Here is a 19,640-nt window from a genome sequence, read left to right on the forward strand (position 1 = left end):
CCTGTCTCAAGTCTCCCTCAGTTTCCTCCTCTGTAAAATGGGCTATTTCAAAATAGCATTCACTTCCCAGGATTGAGAGCAAGCCTGGCTCCACTGAGCACTTCGCAGAGGCCGGTCTCCAGCGTGGCTGAAGGAGTTGGCATGCTGAGAGGCACACATCAGGGACAAGCTTCCAGGGCAGTGAAGTAGGTATGCCATTTTTTTCTCTGGGAAGGAATTTTCAGGGATCCCTAGCAGGATGACTGAGATGACTGCCTTTCCCTTAAGACAATGAAGCCTGAGAAAGGATGAGATCTAGCAAAACCCTTTGAAACAGCACACAGCCTGCTTTGGTGTCCAGCCCCAGCTGAGGCCCAATGAGTAGGTAGAGGGCAAGAAGGAAGGGGCCCTAAGCCTGGGGGTGTTGTTGGGAGGCACCCTAAGGCTTCATCTCCCACGGCAGAGCCTGTCTCACACCTTACCTTTGGGTCTCAGTCCCACCCCCCACTTCCAGGTGTCTCCCCAGCTTCTGAGATCAACTAGCTTGTGTACAGAAAGTGCTGCTTTTGCCACACCTACAGCTGCTGCACACAGAGCCTCCCCAACAGCCAGAGGTCCCCACAACACAAACACTCTAAGACCCGCAAAGCTTGAGGCCTATAGTTCCTTGAACATGACGCATCTGTTTTGTGTGTTGGGCAGCACTCGAGTATTAATAAGTCCAGGGCAGCAGGAAGGCCTCCAGTCCTGGCACAGTCCGCAGCTGATTCCTGAGATGCAGCAGGAGACCCAGTGCTCAGTTGGCGGGCGGGGGCTTTGCAGACCTCAGCTACGATTGTGGCCATGTTTCTCAGCAACTGCAAGGCCTTCACTTCCCAGAGCCTCAGTTTCCTGGAGGATAAAATTAAGCACTACACCCCTACCTGAAGACTGCATAGGTAAAAACAACGGTTAACCAGATTCAGAAGAGGCATTTAACCAAGTAATGGGACCTCGAGGACTCACACACTAGTTATCCACAGGCCCAGAGCACCCACCAGGGCTCTGCTGTCCACTAGACTGCAAGCTGTCCATTACCCTGCACAACAAATCAAAACATTCTGACGCTCCCCAGAGCCAGCAAGGTCTTGGGACAGAGGTAAAGGGGCTAAGTCTGTTAAGACCTCAAAATCTGCCTGGATATTCTGAGAAAGACCCCTGGAGAGGCCACAGACCCAGCAGGCCCAGATGTAGGGCCTGGGATGCAGAGAAAAGTATGGAAGTAAAGAATGGGGGTGGGGTGGGGATGGGGGAGCCGGGTCAGCAGGCACCCAGGGCAGCAATGAGGGGAGGGCCCAGAAAGCTGCTGACACTGGGGGATGTCAGAGCCACTGAGTAGGGCTAGGTCACCTGAAGCATTCTGGTGAGCCGGACAGCTTCTGTCCCTGCTTCCTCCTTCTAGTCAACACACCGGTTCTGATCACCAGAGGCCTTTGGGTTGCCACAGCCCTTATCCACACCAGGGCCCCCTCATCCTTCATAGGTCTCTTTGTCTTAACTCTCCTCCAGGCTCCACAGGGCCCTTCCCTGTGGTGACATCATCCACACCAAGTGTGCTCACAACTCCAACTCTGTACCACGTCCTCCCTAGGAGCTCCAGACTCCTATCTCAAGTGGGAGTCATATCCCCACCCCCTCTCCATGCTCCAGAGAACAAACCTAAAAGGCCTCCTTTCCCCAATTCGGTCTCTCCCATGGGAGACCAAAGGCCAGCAGCCTCCCTGCACCAGACTCCCTCACTCCACTAGAAGTCGAAGGACCCTTTAGGAAGGCAAAACTCTTCAAACCTTCCCGTGGGTGCTGGATTGATGGCTCAGTGGTTAGGAGCACTTGCTGCTCTTGCAGAGGACCCAGGTTCATTTCCCAGCGCCCACATGGTGGCTCACAACCGTCTGGAACTCCCAATTCCAAGGGACCTGATGCCCTCTGACCTCAGTGGGCACCATGCACCTGGTGCATCCATTAGGGCAAAACGCTCACACACGTTACATAAAGTTAAAGAAAACAACAGCAGAGACCTCCTGGTGAACTCTGAACTCCTCCCCAAGCAGGAGGGGTTCAAGTCTGTTCTACAAACCCTTCACTTTTTACTAGTATCTGCCTGTGCTGACCTTATCCCTGATGTTCTTGGGTCCCCACCTGCCTTGGGGATACACTACCTGAGATAAGAGTTCTTACTCTACCCCACTTTCAAAATCGATGGTTTCTGTCCTCTCTTGGACTCCATCTTCCTTCATGGACTCCTTCCTTACTCCCCGTCAGGTCCTTCCCTGCCTCCACCACTCCTCAGCAAATACCTGGCTTGTTTCCTTCAGAGAGAGCACCTTGCTCATTCAGCCAACAGGTATTTACTAGGTGCAAACTATGCGCCGGGTCCTGTTTGAGACACTGGGATACAGGTGCTGAACAAAGCCAGTCCCAGCCTTGCAGGCCGGGGTCGCTTACTTATTTTTACCTATGTCTTACCATGAAGGGACACTGTGTGTGGCCGGGCTAGGGCTGTTGCATATGTCCTAAGAATGTTTGATATGTCACTCTATTTATGAACCAGTGCCTGCAAATCAAGGACCAGAGTAGCCAAGGAACCAAACCCAGAAAGACATGAAATCCAGAGCCCGCCCGTGCCCTTAGGTGAAAAGGAAGGGTTTCAGAGCTGCAAGGGCCTGTGGTTCCGTCCCTGGGGACTGATGGGTGCCCATGAAGCAGTTCCATTCTACTGCTGGAGAACGAACAGAGCAGCGATGCACCAGAGCACCAGAAAAAGCCTTTACCCTGCAGTCCTGAGGCTCTGATGTACTCTGCTCAAGCAGGAAAAGAAGAGTGGCCCTTAGTGTCTGGATCTACACGAGGTCCAAAGTAACACTCTGCTCCTAGGGTTGTAACCGCAGGAGGTCGGTCACCTTCCCAAACTGCAGCTTCTCTGGGCCCGGATTAAGAGCCAGGGCATGGGGCACCCAACTTGCAGGTGTCCCCGGCTTCACCTGCTGGTTTCCTGGTCCTTGTTCCCCAAGGAGAGGCCTGGCTCCTATGGCATGGGAGCCATCTACCCAGCAGCCCCAAGCCCACCCCTATTCTCCCTTCTCTGTGTTGAGAACAGAGATGCGGCGAGATCTGGTTAGGTCTGGTTAGGTCTCAGCTCACCACTGCAGTGTTGGTATGGGGGCAGACACACCTCCAAGGAGATCAAGGCTCTCAGCCTCCAGCCCTGCCCCAGCCCCCACACCTGGCTGAGCGCACAGGAGAGGGAACAGGAACCAGTGCCCTCTTCCTCCTTCCCTGCACATCCAGGCACAGGCACAGACCTGGACAATGGTTGGAGTGTAGGCCCCTCTGCTGACCTGGGCACCTGAGGCCCCGAAGCCAGATGAGGCTTCCGTGGATGGCCGGACCTCCAGAGAGTAGCACCTCCAGTGCGGCCCAGGATCTTGCCAAGGTTGTCACTCAGGAGTCCAAGGCCACAGAGGCCCATTCCCAAGGGTTGTGCAGACCTAGGTGGCCAGGGTGGACATGTAAGAGGTGAACCCAAAGGGCTCCCCCTCACCACAGAGCACACACCGAGTCCATGTCCTCTACGCTGAAACTCCTCAAATGTCTTAAACACAGAGGAAACAACATCTGGAGATTTCCGGGTTCCCCAGAGAACAAGAGGAAAATTACAGCCTTCCAGACAGGTAACCAGGAGGCCTCCAGGTCCAAGAAGTCAGAAGGGCTCTTGAAAATAAACAGCTTCTCCCAGGCGGCGGCGGTGGCGGCAGCTACCTCCCAGGGTCTCTGGTGGAAGCAGAACTAACAGGAGCAACTCCAGGAAGCCAAGAGCCTCGGCCCAGAGATCCTCCCAAGCACCTCCCCTGGAGTGCTGGCTCTGCCCTCTGGAATCCCGCCCCTGAACCTCCGCTAGCCAATGCCCAGCAGCCCCAGTTAGATGCATTCTTGTCTCAGATCAAAAGATCAGTCTTGGGAGGGCCCTTCCCACTCTCCACCCCCACATCCATTATCACCCAGCTCCGTTTTCTTCATAGCAGGGATCTGAGGTCATCCTGCTTTTTTCTGCTGTAGTCTCCCCTCCCTCAAGAACCTTACCGGTCCAGCCCAATAAGCCCAGAACACCTTGAGCTGTGGTGTCTGCCAAAAAGTACGTATGTAAGAACTTGATAGGCGTTTGGAATCTCTGGACGTATTTTCCTAGCTGGTCTGAGACAGGCCAGCCAGAGCTACACTAAGGAGGAGTTGGAGCACCAGATTTGAGGGAATCCCTGAACCTCTCCACCCTCTCCCCACCCCAGCAGTCCAGACCTCCGCCGGCTTCCTTGCTCCCGGGCACTCTCTCCTGACCCCACCCCTCCCACTCTCCCAGGCCTGTTACCTTCTGTTTCGTGGCTTGAGACATGTGGCTGACCTCCAGTGCAGGCTGGAGCCGGAAGATGAAGTAGTGGGGATGAGGACAATCCGGAGGGAAGGGGGGCTAGGACCTCGGGCTTGCTCCTATGTGCCCTTGCAACCTCCCTCCAGCCCCCCCCAACTAGGCTGAGCTCTACAAGCACACTGTGGACTGACCTGGGCACTCCCTGCAGGAGAGAGGTGAGACAGAGACCCCCACTTGAGGGACCATCATCTAGCTCACACTCACACAGCCAGAAGAGCCGGGGCGAACACCCCTCCTTCTTGGCGGCACTACTACTTCCAATCAGACATTTTAAAAAAGCAGCACAGAGAGAGGTCCGGAGAAGGGCACGCACGGGTTTGCGAACCAGTCACTGGGATAGAGATAGGGAAGGAAGCTCAGCTCAGCTCCTGCGGTGGGTATGACAGAAGTCTTCCAGCTGAGAAGGTCCTGGGTCCCAGACAGTAGTCTGGGACTTTGGGACGGTTTCTCTAACTGCGCCAACAGGGCAAGGAGCTGGTTAGCTGTGAGTGGTGCCCAGACGTCTAGGAGCCCGAGCGGCACCATTTAGAGATCCATCCTCAGGTCACACCACATGCTGCAGCCCTCACCCTAACACACTGCTGTAACACTGGACCGCTGTAGGTCTGGGACGGCACCCCGGTCAACCACACATTTCTGCTTGGCTCACCCTTTCCCACACCACAAAGGTAAGCCACAGCACCAGGCTCCACTTACGAAGCTTCGAGCACCAAGGGGTCAATGCCCCTTCCCCTAGAGCCACCAGGCAAGAGAGCTGATCCAGAGCTTTCTTGTCTTCAAGGGCTTCAAGTCCCCAAAGGAAACAGAGACAGAAAGTGGCTGGTAGGGGAGGCCCCTGTCCGAGGCCATACACTTCTGGAATCACCGCAGGCCCTACTTCTGTTCATGGCAACTGGAGTCTGCCCTAGACTGTGTCTAGCACCTACTGTGCGCAGGATCTGCAGGCGCAAATGTAGGCTGGTGAAGAGGCTGTACTACTGGCCCAGGTGACTCCAATCTTAGGGTATCCAGCTTACTTCATCTTGCTGGGCCCCAGTTCCGGATTTAGCTGAGTTCTGGGCATGCTGGGCCAACACCACCTCATCTGGCCACATATGCACCTGCCCATCCCTCAGGGTCCATGGCCTGGCAGGCTCCTAGTCAGCCATGGTCTTCCTTTGGAGGCCAGGTTTACCCTTTCAGTTTCTAAGTCTTAGTAACATTTTCTAGCAGGAAGAGGAGACAACATATTTAGAGTATGGGACCAGCAAAGGCCCCCTGTCTCCACAATGGCCAAGCCAACAGGAAATAAGCAAACAGAGCCTGCCCTCTAAGCCCCAGGTGCTGGCTCCAAGCCAGACCTACCCCAGTTTCATGATTATGCACGCAATAAAAAGCAGGACGCCACTCCCCACACTAAGATCCACAGAGACAGTTACTTGCACAAATGACCCAACTACGTCTGAAAGCAGATGTGTCTCATTCAAATACTCCTTCCAACTGGAAGCCCTCCCGGGTTTCTTCCAGGCAGGAAGCCATTCCCTACCAGTGAACTGGCGTTTTCATTCTTTCTGAGACAAGACATCAATCTGTAGCCCAAGTTAGCCTCAGAGTCAATCCTCCTGCCCCAGCCTCTGGAACAATGGCTTTCTGTAGAAATCATAAACATGTGCCACCACGATCAGCTTTTACCTACTTCTACTATCTTGTAGCAAGCAAGGCCTTAGAGCAGGACTTTTTGCTCTGTGTGACAGCAGTCACAGAAGGGGTCACAGCTGGCACAAGCAGAGGCTGGACTGTATCCTAAGTTGGGCTCCTCCACTCATCAGCTGCCTGGTCTTGGAGAAGTGTATCTTCTACACCCTCCAGCGCCAGCTGGAGGTGCACACAGTTGAAAACCAACAGGTCTGAGAGCAAGCCCCCCTAAATAGGCCCTACACAACCTCAGCACACTCCCCTTCACAGCCAATGCTAGCAACCTGCAGACCCTCCCCTTCCTCACGGCCACATCCCCTGTCTGCCTGTTCCACCTTTTAAAGCCCAGCTCGGCTTCTCCATTTAAGGGAAGTCTTCCACACCCCCATCCGCCATGGGCCTGCATGCTGCTTCTGGATCTGCAGGTCCTTCTTGGGGTCTGCTCATCTCTGGTTCAAGGCTAAGGACTCCACAATGCACGAAGAGCATACACACCCTATAGGCCAGTCTTCTCACCAGAACTCAAGGCCCCAGCTTCCTCTTTCCCATCTGAAGTTGTCATTACCAACCAGGCAAGGCTCTCTGTGGACTCTGGAAACCTCCCCTGAAAGAGCTTCCCTTTTGGGTGTGACAGGAGTGAGCCCCGACTGTAAGGACACTTGGAGGCCTTTTCTGCATCTCCCTGGCCCATCTTTGCTGTCACCCAGGGTACTACGGAGGGGGAGGGAGCGAGGAGAGGGACCCTCCACTGGCAGGGGCCTGGGAGCCTGCAGCACACCTGCCCTGACTTTCCAATGGGCCACGCAGCCAACAGCTCTCCCCTGCCAGACTCTACCCCGAAACTCATCTTGTCAAGCGTCAAGGGGCCAATGCCCAAGAACTGAACTCTTGAAACCACCAGCAAAATACATAAACCCTCCCTCTACTTCTGCCATTCATTCGGTCACAGCAACAGCCAAAGTTAATTACCACAGTCACACATTCCTCTCTCCTTTCCCGAGGCTGCTCTCTAAGGATAACCCCCTCCCCCAACACCAGGAGGTGCTGCTATAGCCTGGGGACCACCTCAGGATGAATCTGCAAGTCATTCAGGGCAGCCCCAGTGAGGGGCGGCTGCAGAGGGAGGGATCAGCCAGCTCTTCAAGGGCAAGGGCCTCTTAAGACCCTTGCTATCTACTTGGCTGATGGCAGGAAGGGAGCCCGATGTCAGACTGAGGGCCAACTCCAGGAAGCAGCTTCAGCACACCCCAGCTGTTAATATATGTGAGCACATCCATGCATGTATGGCTTTATCAGCACCAACAAAAAACACGTGTCCTGGTGCCTACTCTGTGCCAAGCCAAGAGTGAGGTATCTTATATACATTATCTCCTTAAACCTTCGGGGGATCTAAGCCTGGGCCCCCATACAACTTCTGCCCAAGGTGAAGCTGAAGCAGAGGGCAAGGGGTGCTCCCCGAGGTCACATAAAACAGTCACTGGTAGGAAGCTGGAGTTCATTGCTCCAGGGCCTACTGTCTCTACCTGCGGAACACCCCCCCCCCCCCCCCCCCGTGAACTGTGTGGGTGCTTAAGGAAAGCTGTCAGTCCACATCCCCGAATTCCCTTGGGAGAATTCTCCGCCTGCTCAGTAGCCCCATCTCCTCCAGATAAGCCCAGCAAGCTCCCAGCCTCTGGCCACCTCTGCCTTCCATCAGCCTGGATGCACCACCCTCATCGGCCAGGCCCCCAAGCAGGGCTTTTTGTGGCGATCACTGTGGCTGGCAGAGAAACCTGGAACCTTTTCCCCCATCGAGATGTTAACACATGTTGGCTCCCCAAATGTAATGTTTCCATTAAAGCGGTCCGTGGGAGTAAATTCCCACCCATGTGACACCTCCTCTGAAACAGTAAATTTACTTGAACAAGCAATGAGACATGGTCAGCATTTCCTTTCTCGGCTGTCAGACTGCCAAGTGCTGGGCAGCAATTCATGGTGTGCCAAGGATTGGATGTTATCAGGAGGCAAAGGACAGGGTGACCATAACCTAGCCCTAGGGCCTGTGCTAGCACTACCCAGTGCTCAATGCTCCCCATCCTTAACTTGTCCAGAGATAGAGCCACTCACTGGGCTCTAACTAGTGCCTCACTTGTACCCCCAAGTCAGCTGTTACCTAGTCCCCAAGTCCTGTCCCTGACCATAAGGCACAAGTGTCACCTTGTGTCTACACTGGGCTACATGTCAATGTTCAAACATGCTTCTTGAAATTCAAACCCCTACACTGTGCCCTTTTCCCCAACCCTGGGGCCATCAGTAACAATGACATGGAGTGACCTGGGGGATCCTGCCACTCCCTCATGTCCATGGCTGCCATCAGAAGTCAATCAACCAGCCGGGTGGTAGTGGCACATGCCTTTAATCCCAGCACTCAGGAGGCAGAGCCAGACAGATCTCTGTGAGTTCAAGGCCAGCCTGGTCTACAGAGTGAGATTCATGACAGTCACCAAAACTACACAGAGAAACCCTGTCTTGAAAAAACAACAACCAGAAGGAGGAGGAGGAGGAGGAGGAGAACAACTACTACTGGTCAGTCAGAGCTGAGGCCAGACTCACATACAAACCACTGCTGTTCTTGCTGCTGCATGTGGCCAGAGAGCTGGTCTACAGCAAGGTGGCGTTCACAGTCCCTCCCAGGACTCCCCATAGCCCTGTCCTCAGACAGCCTGGGCCCGGCCTTCCTCCCAGTGTGTTCTGAGTCTGTGCTACAGGCATCCTGCACATGTGAGCTGCCACTGACTACTTTACCAAGACACACATCAGAGAGGGATCCCCACCCCTAGTTCACAGTCCCATTAGACAGCCTGTCCAGGCTACCTAGTCAGGGTCCCATGCATGGGCAAGACACCTGTCCCTGCCCTTAGGAAGCTGTCGGCTTAGTGGGGAGACACAGCAGACACGACAGGCTAAGGGCCACTTCACTGTCCATGGGAACACTGCAGTTTTGGGAGCTGAGAATGGGAATGGCCCAGATCACCCCTTTCTGAGCCCTACAACACCCTCCAAACTCTGCCTGGCACACAGGACACCTCTCATTGCAAGCCAATTAGCCCAGGGCTGGCCATTCACATGCCACATCCTGTTTACACCAGGACAGCCCAGCCCTGTGAGGTAGGTGCCTTGAGTAATGCTGTGCTTACAGGTACAGAGTGGGGCATTCTTATTTCCCCAATCCACAGAGCTTGTAGGGCCTGCTGTACCTAACTCCCAGCAAGAACTAAGCCCTGGAAACTCAGCAGCGGTGGCCTGGTGCTGAAGACCTGAAGCCTATGTCCTGGAGGTGGAGGTCATGTGGTTTGGGAGCCTGAAAGACACTGGTTCAGTGGTTTCACACATCACTCTTCTCTGCTAGAGCCAAGCCTGCTGAGGATGGCCAGATACAGAATTCTAACTGGGGAGCTTGGTGGCAGTGAGCCAGCAGCAGACTCAGTAGTAATGGCTTGCAGAGGAAACAGCTGAGCACAGCAAAGAGAGCACTGACCCAATTCAGCTCCATTCTGTCATCAAGAAAATGATCGAGTTCAAAAGAAGAGGTTTCCCATGTCCCCAACGGCTTTGGAGGGATGGAAAGGGGAAGGGGGACCAAAAATGCCCCCTGGGCCCACTGTTGGTCATCTTTGAGTCATTAGGCCAGGCAAAGGCTTCTTACTTTCCGTGGTGGCCAGAGGGGTTGGATGCAATTGAGAACCACATGGCTGGCTTGGCGGGTGGCCCTGTTGGTCTCCTCATCTCTACAGTGGAATCCTACAACCCCACCCCTTCCAGTGGCAGCAGAGCAGATCTGGAAAGGCATGCAGGGTCAGAGGTCAGATGAACAGGAATGCAGGCCCCAAGCTGTCTGGACTCCCATGACATGTAAACTGGTAACTTGCTTGCTGGTAACCAACCGGGAAACTGGAACACCATTCCATCCCATTGTGTGAGACCCCGCCTGTCTGTGGGCTACAGCTGGCCGTGAGCCACCGTGGGCCACCTCTAGTTTAGTGACATGTTAATTTACGCTGGGACAGTGTTCTCCCCCTGCTTACTGTTTTAGTTTTTCTTTGGCTCCTGAGGGGCTGACTCTTACCCCTCACCCCACCACCAGACTGCAGGAAAAAGGGGGTCTGCCTGGCCTGGTTTACTTTAGAAGGTATGGGGCCTACTTCCCTCTTTGGGCAAATGTTTTATTCCTTTTTAGCAAAATGGGGGCTTCTGAGAGGGCCAAGAAAGAGAACCGGCTTAGAGATGAAAGCATTACCAAGTGTCCCCAGGAGCATCCAGGGCAGGGGGAGGCCACCTGTGAGGCTCTTGACTGTACTGAGCCCAGGGAAGTAGTCAGCTAGGCTCCTCAGCTTCAGTCTGATGCCCGGTACACAGGAGATTAGGATCTGTGGGACTCAGTGTTGAGCAGATTAAATGAGAAGCTGCCGCCAAGCACTTGGGAGGATGTCTGGCACATAACAAGGGATCAAAAACCAATAGGTATTATTATTCCTGTTGTGTTATCTTTAGTGAGAAGCATGCCAGAGAATTCCGAGTGGGTGACTACAAACGTGTTAGCAGCTGAGGCCACCTATAATTAGCAGTCATTACATATGCAAATGTCTGCTCAGCAGCTCGAGCCAGTGTTGTTTGAAGTATGTTTAAATAACCCTTACCCCCCCCCCCCCCCGCCCACTGCCCACCCTCCTCGAATCTTGCTTACACTATTAATTTCATTAATAAACATTTACTTCGTAAGGGCAGATATCTGAATCACAGGCTTTAAGGACGGGATGTGGCTAAGGGACAGGACACTTTAAAGCTTTGCATTGGCGCTACAAAGGTTTTAAAGGTTGAGCCCCCCCACCCTCACTGTAGTCATTTGGGGTCTGGTTCTGGGTTCTGCAGCTACTGAAGTCCAGGCTGCCACTCAGTATCTTCCACAGCCTAGATGGAGTCTTGGCTGGTACAATTCCCAGTCATTGCTCTGACAGTGCGCACAGTAGGCCCACAGGAAGTACTAGATGGCTAAACTTGCTACCGCTCCTCAGGTCAACAGGGCCAGAAAGCAGAGTGTCTGGGAGGTAGCTTTCTTGTAAGTCCCAGAGCCAAGTCAGCAGGGCCACCAACTGTCTCCCAACCAGGCTCATTAGGAGACTATGCACGGTGCCAGGCCCAATCTTTCCATGGACGCTTTTCAATGGCTGTGTCAAGAATCATGGGAGATGAAGTCATCACTCCCAGAAATAGACAGATTAAGAAGATGTGAGGGTAGTGCAAACAGCAAGGACGGGCGGGCGGACAAACGGATGCGAGTGTGCACGCGTACGTGTTCTCTCTCTCTCTCTCCCCCCCCCACCCTCTATTTTCTCTCTTTCTCTTTCTCACCCTGGGAAGCCTGGCCAGGCCTGAGCTCCTCTGGGAAACAGGAAATATACCAGGAGCCAGAGCTAGCACAAGGAGCCTGAAGGTGGGTAGGCGATACAGTTACAGCTGTTTGGTATTTTCTTCCTTTCTTCCTTCCTTCCTTTCTTTCAGAATAGCTGGCACCTAGGGGGCAATTTCAGGGACTGCTCTGCTGGGTTCTCAAGCCTGAGCATCTATAAAGTCCCTAACATTCAACCAACTGGCACACTCACACCCAGGTGGTTTCCTTATCACCTCCTCCTTGGCCTCATCTGTAGTTCCCCAGGTGAAACCCCACCTACCTCTGCTCCTGGGCCGCTCACATTCCTATCTATCCAAGAGGCAGGAATGACCAGCTGGCGGTTAGGGGCAGGAGGGGCTTCTAGTGGCTAAGGAAGACCTTTAAAGCATGTCCTCTTGCAGCTATATGACCCTGGGCCAGTGACTCCACTTCTCTGAGATTAGTTTCTTGGTCTGTAAAATACAGATAGCAATGCGTCTATCTCACAGGGTGAAATGAAATGAATTGTGTGTTCATTCGCTGACACTACACCAGCTCCTACTCTACCCTCGGTTCTGGAGACACATGAAGGAGTGGGAGATGAAGTCTACTCTCTCAAGGTCCTCATCAAATGTGGGTCAGGTACAAACACACACGGCAGAAGATGGGGGACTCAAATCTAGGTTCAAGCAGGCGGAGTCCAGGATTAACCCATGACTGAGACGAACAAGCAGGGCACTGTTGGCGGCAGAACAGATATGGGGCTGCACTGCAGGGCAGGGACCAGGGACCACTGGGGCGGTGGCGGGGGTGGGTGGGTGGGTGGGGCATGTAATCCCAGCACCTGGAGACAGACAGAAACAGGATGGAGAGCTTGCAGCCTCCTGGGATATATTAAAGAGACCTTATTTAAAAAATAAGCCACAACAACAAAAATAATCAAACAAAACCACCAATTGTTCCGGCACTGGCAAGACTAGATAGAGCAAAAGGGGAAATAGGGAGATCAGCCTAGGGTCAGCTACAGGCACAAGGTGACTCTTCTATAAATATTTCTTCTTATTGTCCCCATCACTCACTACCACCCACATCCTCATCACCCCTAATACATACACACACACACACACACACACACACACACACACACACACACACACACACACACACACACCAGAGCTGTTGGGCTGATCCTCAAGAAAGCCCCAGGAATGGGCTGGCCTCACTCTTGCTTTTCAGATGACAGAGAACTTTATCTCCAAGGCAGGCAGGACCACTGTGGCCCCGGCCAGCACTCTACCCACACTGGCTGTCTGAGCCAAGCAGACATTGACAGTAACCCTCCTACTGTCAGTGCCCCATCTCCTACCCAGCTACACAAGTTTCAGAGCTCTGCCCAGACACTCCTGGGAACCCCAGCTTGTGACTCTCTTCCTCCATGGCCCACCTAAAAACCCAGGCCACACTCCTGCCTGGCCTGGCCTCCCTTTGGAGCACAGAAGAGCTAGATAAAAGCTGTGGTGAGGACAAGCTTCCCAGGAACAGCAGCAGGTACCTCTCCCACACCAACACAGGCAGGGACCACAGCTGATTTTCTGTCCCTGTCCCCAGGGTCTAGTACAGGTGAACAAAAACAGAAATAACTCATCCCAAGGATCCCTCAAGGGAGTTTTGTCTGCACCAGAAAATGAGACAGGCAACCTGCCTGTCTTGGAGTTTGTGTGAAGCTTCAGGGAAGCCATGTTCCAGATCCCTGTCTCCACTCCTCTATGGACTCCAACCCTTCAGAAGCTGCGGGCTGTGGGCGAGGGCAGGCGTGCTCATGGGAAGGCACTGCCTGTCTTCCAACCAAGCGAGCTGAGGAGGAAGGCGCTGGTCCAGGCACAGGGACAGTTCAATGAGCACCCCAAATTTTCTGCAGAGGAAGATTCCTGGTGGTTTTGGTGGAGGGAGTGTTTTGAGGTAGCAGTGCTTGGAGTCTGTGCTTAGTGCTTCTGATTTTAGTTATCTCTGCATTGAAAAAAGACTTAAGCGAAGATAAAGAGAATGGGAGGGTAGCGATGAGGACTCTGATGAAGAGCTGGCTAATGTGGCTCCCATCACCCCTAAGTTCCTAAAGCCCCGAGTGCTGCTTGACCTCAGACCAGCACCCAGAACACAGAGAGGAGCCCCACCTCAGATACAGGCATTTGGGGGTGGCAGACTCTTCAAGGCCACACAGGGTGGGGGTGGGGTGGAGGTGCTCTCCATTTTCCTCCTGCTTTTGCAGACACTGAGGCTGGAAACCTTTGGGTGTCAAGTCAGGCTGCTCCACAATCCATGATGAGGGTCAGCTGCCTCTGGCTCTGATGCTTTACATACAATATGGGGATAATTAAGGTTTAAGCCTGAGGACAATGAAGGGACCAGACACCACGTGATCTTCTATAAAGCCAGTCAGTGGAGAAAGAGGAAAAGGAAAGTTATGCCTACAGGCCTGGACAGGCCTCGAGGTGACCAGGTTGTGAGGAGCAGGAGCTTGCAATGGAAGGGTGGGAAGGACAGGGCACAAGGTCTCTGGGAAGGCCCTCCTCAGCAGCACAGGAAGGAACTGACTGCCCTGTTGGCAGAAGAGCAAATGCTAACAGCAGCAAGGTCACATGCATGGAGAGTGCCACCCCACCGCTGCCCAAGAGCAGGACGCAGGTGTCACTGGGGTGTCTCTTCAGCCACTTTTCTTTCCTGGGCTCCGTCCGGCCTGGCCCAAAGGGCTTATTTCTGCGGCAAAGCCGGGGAAGCAGCCATGGAGCAGTGAACACCGTGGAGCAGGGGACACAGCTGGCCTTCTTAGGGCAGCTTGGGATAGCCTCCAGCTGCTGTGCCGGCCCAAGGCAGCATTGCACACCACTGGGAGCAAGCCAGCCCACAGCCAGGCAGGCACTGTCCACTCAATAAATGGACGTGGGTCCCATTGTTTCTACCCTGTCCCTCTGCAGAAAGGCCTGGCCTAAATGCCTTCTAGCCACCTGGACTTTGGCCACCCTTACCATAAAGGACTCTAACCAGAGTGCAGGCTGTATTTGGTCAACACTCATGTTTTGTTTAGCCACACAGTGTATGACATTTTTAAGTCTTGAATCAATTGCCAGCATTTAAAGATGCGAAAATTTAAATGTCACAAAAAATAACTCTAGGGCTTTCTCTTCCAAACCCAAACTTCTGCCACCAAAGCCCAGCAGCTGTCCCTGACCCCAGAAGGACATAGCCCTATCATAGCTGTGAAGTGTCTCAGCTAGGGCTCCTAAGTCACATGGGCAAGGCAGGGCCCACAACACATCAGACCTCTCCTAGGGTCACACCAGCTCCTGGCACACAACTGAGACTTGCCAACGTGTGTGGATAGAGAAAAAAAGAAAAAAAAAGCAGATAAATCAGATAAACGCTGGGCTTTACCACGCCCAGGACTTCCTGACGGCTACAGCTTCTCTGCAAAAGCCCCTCCCCCTGTGTGTACAGCTGACCCGCTCAGGCCCCGCCCACAGGCGGGTATCCTACAGCAGACCCGTGGGGCACCTCTGGCATCACCGCATGGTCTTTGTTTAAAGGTCAGGCCTTGTAGTATCCAGGCAAAGGAGGCCAACGCTCCTGGCATCTCTGCACCTTCGGGCCAGCCCAGACAGATCCCCAGGACGTCTGTCAAACTGAAAAGGAGAAATCCAACAGCAAGAACTCACAAAGTCAAGGAAGAATCTGATGCTGCCTGCGGGAGGCCTGCGCCTCTCTGAAGCTGGTAACCAATTCTTCCCTCTTTCTTTCCAGTAAATGAAACTCCACAGGGTTTCCAAGGTCAAAGCTGTATTGGTGGCACGAAGGGTTCTCTTTGTTCTTCTACCTCAGACTTACCCCAAACACAGACAATTGTCCCCAACAACCAGTTCCTACTGGGTGGAGACAAGGACCAGGCAGGTGCTTCCTGTGGCCCCCAGGAGTCCTGCTCCCCTGGATAGGGTTCTCTGTGGGCCTGGCTTCCTGAAGCTCTACCTCAGCATGAAGTTGGGAAGAAACAGGCTCCCAATCCCCAGAGTGCACCCACAGCCCTGGGAGGGGGTCAAGGCTCAGGATGGGCTTGGTCTCTTGTTAGTGGCTAAGGATGTTACCTCAGGCTACTCTCCTCTCTGTTTCAGTCTCCTCCCTTGAAAAATAAGGAAATAAATACCCAACTGGAGAGATTCAACCTCCTAACGAGACCCAGAGGAGCTGTGGGGATCATAAAGTGCCATGCCAAAGTTAATTATTCCAGCACCTGGCAAGGTGCATGACATGCAGTAGGTGCTCAATGAATGTTTATTCGGCTTGAGCTGTGCCAGGCTTCATACTGGGTGCCAGAAGTGGAGAGGAGGTCTAGGCTGTCTATGGGAGGTCTGCCCTTCAAGGGCTAGAGAGACAATGGTCATGTATGTCTTGCATGTAGAACTGCAAGGAGCCCCATGTGGGACCTAGAAAGGGGTCCTGGGCTCCTTGAGGTAGGAATAAAAGAACTGGGTCTTATAACCTCCACCTCTGTCCTGTAGCCTAATTCAAAAGTGGCCAGGAACCTGTAAATACCACAGTACTGTACAGGCCACCCTTTCACAGACACTTACATGTGGTTAGAGAACAGACTACCTGATCCAGCCGAAAGGACATGGCAGCCAGTCCCGAACAGGCTGCGGCCACCAGCGGTTTTAATTTTGTGCGGCTGGCAGGCCATCCTGGCTTTTCTGTACTAGCCTCAAGACCTTGGACAAGTCAACAAGCTCCTCTGCACCCTTTTCCCAGCACCTCTTAGACTTCTGATACCAGAAACAAAGCACCCGGCCAAAAAGGGGCCAGTCTGGGGCCCACCCTCCACCTCGGTCTCAGCCTTCTCCTCTCCTGCCTGCTGCTCCTGCCCTTTAGAGCTGGCTCCCACTCTCCCCTCCCACAGCCTGTCTAAGAAGAAAGGTCCCGTCCTCTGAAGCCTGTCCTCAGCGGGCTCCTTCTACCTGTCTCGGGGCCCTGCTCCTTGCTTCGCCACCTGAGGGAGCGACTCCTTTCAAACCTCAATTCCACCCGATTCCCTGAGAGCAGGACCCAGCGGTTCCAACCCTAGACAGCAGCAGGAAGAAGCAGGCCAGAGTGTCCGGCCCCTTGTCTACTTGGGAACATTCCTTCCTCACCTGGCCCTCTGCAAGGGGCTAATCTCTACAGCCCTGTATGCAGATCAAGACAGAGTGCTCTTTGTTAGGACCGGGAGGAGCTAGACTCCCAGTGTCCCGAGGAAGCCCTTCTACTGTTTCGGGCAGATCCAACAGGGACCCAAACGAACAGCTCGAGAGGCTGGCCAGGGGCACCAGGGAAGCAAGCCCTAAGCAAAGGGGTTGGGGCTTGAAGGATGGGTAGAGCAGAAGGCATCTGGGCGGGGGAATGGAAGGCAGGGAGCGCAGCATGAGGGCGCCTTACCGGCTTCAAGCACCTGCCCCGCGCCAAGCACTTGGCTGTAAATTTCATCTATTCCTCGAGACTCCCAGGAGGCGGGGACTGCCATTATCTTCCTCTTACAGGTAAGTAGGCAGAGCTAGGTTTGACAAAGACCCTGACCTGGGGCACCTGCATGAGTAAACAAGGGAGCCCAGAGCACAAGGGGATTGGGGGCAGCAAGCGCAAGAAGAGTCTGGAGGCTCCGAGGCTTGTTCAGCCCTTGAAGTCAGCTCTGCTGTCCCTGCAGACCCGCCCTAGCATATACAGATGAACCCCAGGGAGCACCTGGCGGGAGCAGGAGGATTGCCAGTCTAAGGACCTCGGTCCCCCAACCTTCTTTCACCATTTGCCTGAAGCCTGAAAGAGGCTGCTGCTGAGGAGCCGGAGAAGGCAGCCAGTCAGGAGGCATGCTCAGTGGCCACACCACAGGCTGCCGAGGAGCTGTTGCCAGGGCAGCTGAGGAGTCTGCCTGCACAGGCAGAGCGCTTCAGCACATGCTCTCTCTGGGCTGCCAGCACAATGGCCGGCAGCAGCTACCTCAGCCATGGGCTTCAAGCTTCTGCCCCAGAGAAACAGGGCTCACGGGCAAGACGTCTACCATCTGGGATGGCTTGTCCTCTGCCAGGGTCAGGGGAAGTGGAGCTGAGGAGAGAATGAGGGGAAAAGAGGCCCCCCAACTGAGCTCCTACCAGGCCAGATCAGACTGGCCCTGGGATGGTTAGGGTCCAGACTACTGCTAAGGGCTATCTATGTAGTCCAACCTGACACAGACTCAGGAATTCCAAGTGCTGTAAGAAACATGTGAACTTGGACTGAATCCACCCAAGGGCAGAGTCACAAAACCCCTCAAAACCAGGAATCCATGTGCTGAGGTGGCAACCAGAGGTCTAGAGTAGTTTTCTCTAAAGCTGTCCTAGAAAAGACGCGGTGTTCCTGAGAGCACACCGAGAAGCCTCACACTGACCACACAGGCGCCACCAACCTGCCTGAACCTGCCCCAAGACCCAGGAAAGTCAGCAGACTAACGCTGCCCATGGCGCTCAGGTCCTGAGTTCTACTTGGACTAAGGTCACTTAAGGAGGCCCCTTGACCCTTGAGCCAGTAAGGAAGCTGCTGGTCCCTGCTATGAACACACTGAGGCATGCTAGGAATGAACTGAGACTCAGTGCTTCTCAGCGGACAGGAGACAGTCTGCAGGACTGCTTGCTCTCTGTGTGTGTGCCCACAGCAGTCTGCCTGACGCCACTACAATACTTATCCTGGGACTCGCTGGGTGGAGAGGAGTCCAAGCTCCGTGCTCACTGCAAATCTTCAGACTAGAAATTCAGCCACTTTGACTTAGGAGTAAGAGACTTCAGCTCAGGTGGGCACCCTGAGACCGGGCTCTGAGGACAGCCCACTATCCACCTGGCCTTAAGCGGGTACCTACACATACTAGCACAGTGGGTGGGGTACCTAGCTGGGAGAGAAATACAGAAGAAAGGATCTCAAATCCTCTCATGGTCCAAGGAGAAGCAACGCATATGTGCGTGGTAGGGAAACTTAACGAGGTGCCTTCCACTTCACACCCCCCTGGGTTACAGCAGGCCCAAGCCTGTCTATGGAAAGTGCGAGGATGCCTATGAAGAGACCCAGGCTTGGTACCCAGAGTCAGGGCTGCTGTGTGATCCTAAAATATCTCACTGAAGAGCCCAAGCTGGCTGTACAGGTTGGTTGGCTCTGTCACTTGACACAAACAAGGGGGAACCTTACTGAAGAAGAGGCCTCCATGTCTGCTCTGTGGCAGCAGCACCCCTGGGCAGGTGTGGTCTTTGGCCATCTAAACACAAGCTGAGTGAACCAGGGAGCAAGCCAGTCAGCACCACTCTCCACGGCCTCTGCAGTCCGCACTTCAGTGCTTGCCAGGACTTCCCTCACGATGGACTGACTGTAAAGCGGAATAACCCCCTCCCAAGGCTGCTTTTGGTTTGCTCATGGTCTTGATCACCACAGGGAGAGCAAGACCAGAAGGGAGCCCGGCAAGCCTCCTTGCTGCTACCACAGCCTCCCTCCGGCAGGAGCTGGGGTACTGGGCAGGGCTGGCAGTCCCACAGCAAAATGCCTTGCTATTTACTTGAGGAACTAAGCAGAAGTTTTTGGGGAAATGGAATGAGTGTGGGACAAAGAGCACCGGCTGGCTCTTTAACCAACCAACATAAACACTTAGCCTCTAGCCATGGAGGGCTGCAGTTTACATTTGGCAAGGGGCAGGAACAGCCAATCAGAGGCGAGTTCGGGCTGAAACCTGGCTTCCAGCCAACAACAGTAGCAAACATGCCCAGCAAGTTCCTGACACTCTGAGGCTCAACGGCCCATCTGGCCCTGTCCTTCGGTATCTTTAGGAATACCCTGAGGTCTGGCTCCGGGTGCGAGCAGGTCCTGCACACCCAGTCCCAGGTTACCCTGTACCTAGGAAGACGAGCGTACAGCCCTATCTGCAACACCACCACTCCCTGCCCTCCAGAAACCCGGCTGTGGGGGAGGAAGAATGTAGGCCTACTACTTGGGATCTCTGGATTACCCAGAACTTGAGGGAGCTACACACTCCAGAACAGACTACAGACTCGAGGATCTAGCCCTCGAAGGCTGGGTTTCTTTGCACAG

The 19,640-nt window shown here is 54.0% G+C and overlaps 1 protein-coding gene across 9 annotated transcripts in view; it reads right to left on the reverse strand.

Moving 5' to 3' along the window:
• Positions 1-19,640, reverse strand: part of LOC114704709 (DAB2 interacting protein) — a 185,399-nt gene that overhangs the window by 36,568 nt on the left and 129,191 nt on the right. The window contains exon 1 of one of the 9 annotated variants that reach the window (XM_028886105.2): positions 3,321-3,871. The exons of the other annotated variants lie outside the window; for them this stretch is intronic. Coding sequence (XP_028741938.1) covers positions 3,321-3,487 — 167 coding nt within the window. The 5' untranslated portion in view covers positions 3,488-3,871. Of the gene's footprint in view, positions 1-3,320; positions 3,872-19,640 lie in introns of those variants that run through there. 9 annotated transcript variants of the gene reach the window in all.

The sequence above is a fragment of the Peromyscus leucopus genome, chromosome 4 (assembly GCF_004664715.2).
Source record: "Peromyscus leucopus breed LL Stock chromosome 4, UCI_PerLeu_2.1, whole genome shotgun sequence".
NCBI classification, from domain to species: domain Eukaryota; kingdom Metazoa; phylum Chordata; class Mammalia; order Rodentia; family Cricetidae; genus Peromyscus; species Peromyscus leucopus.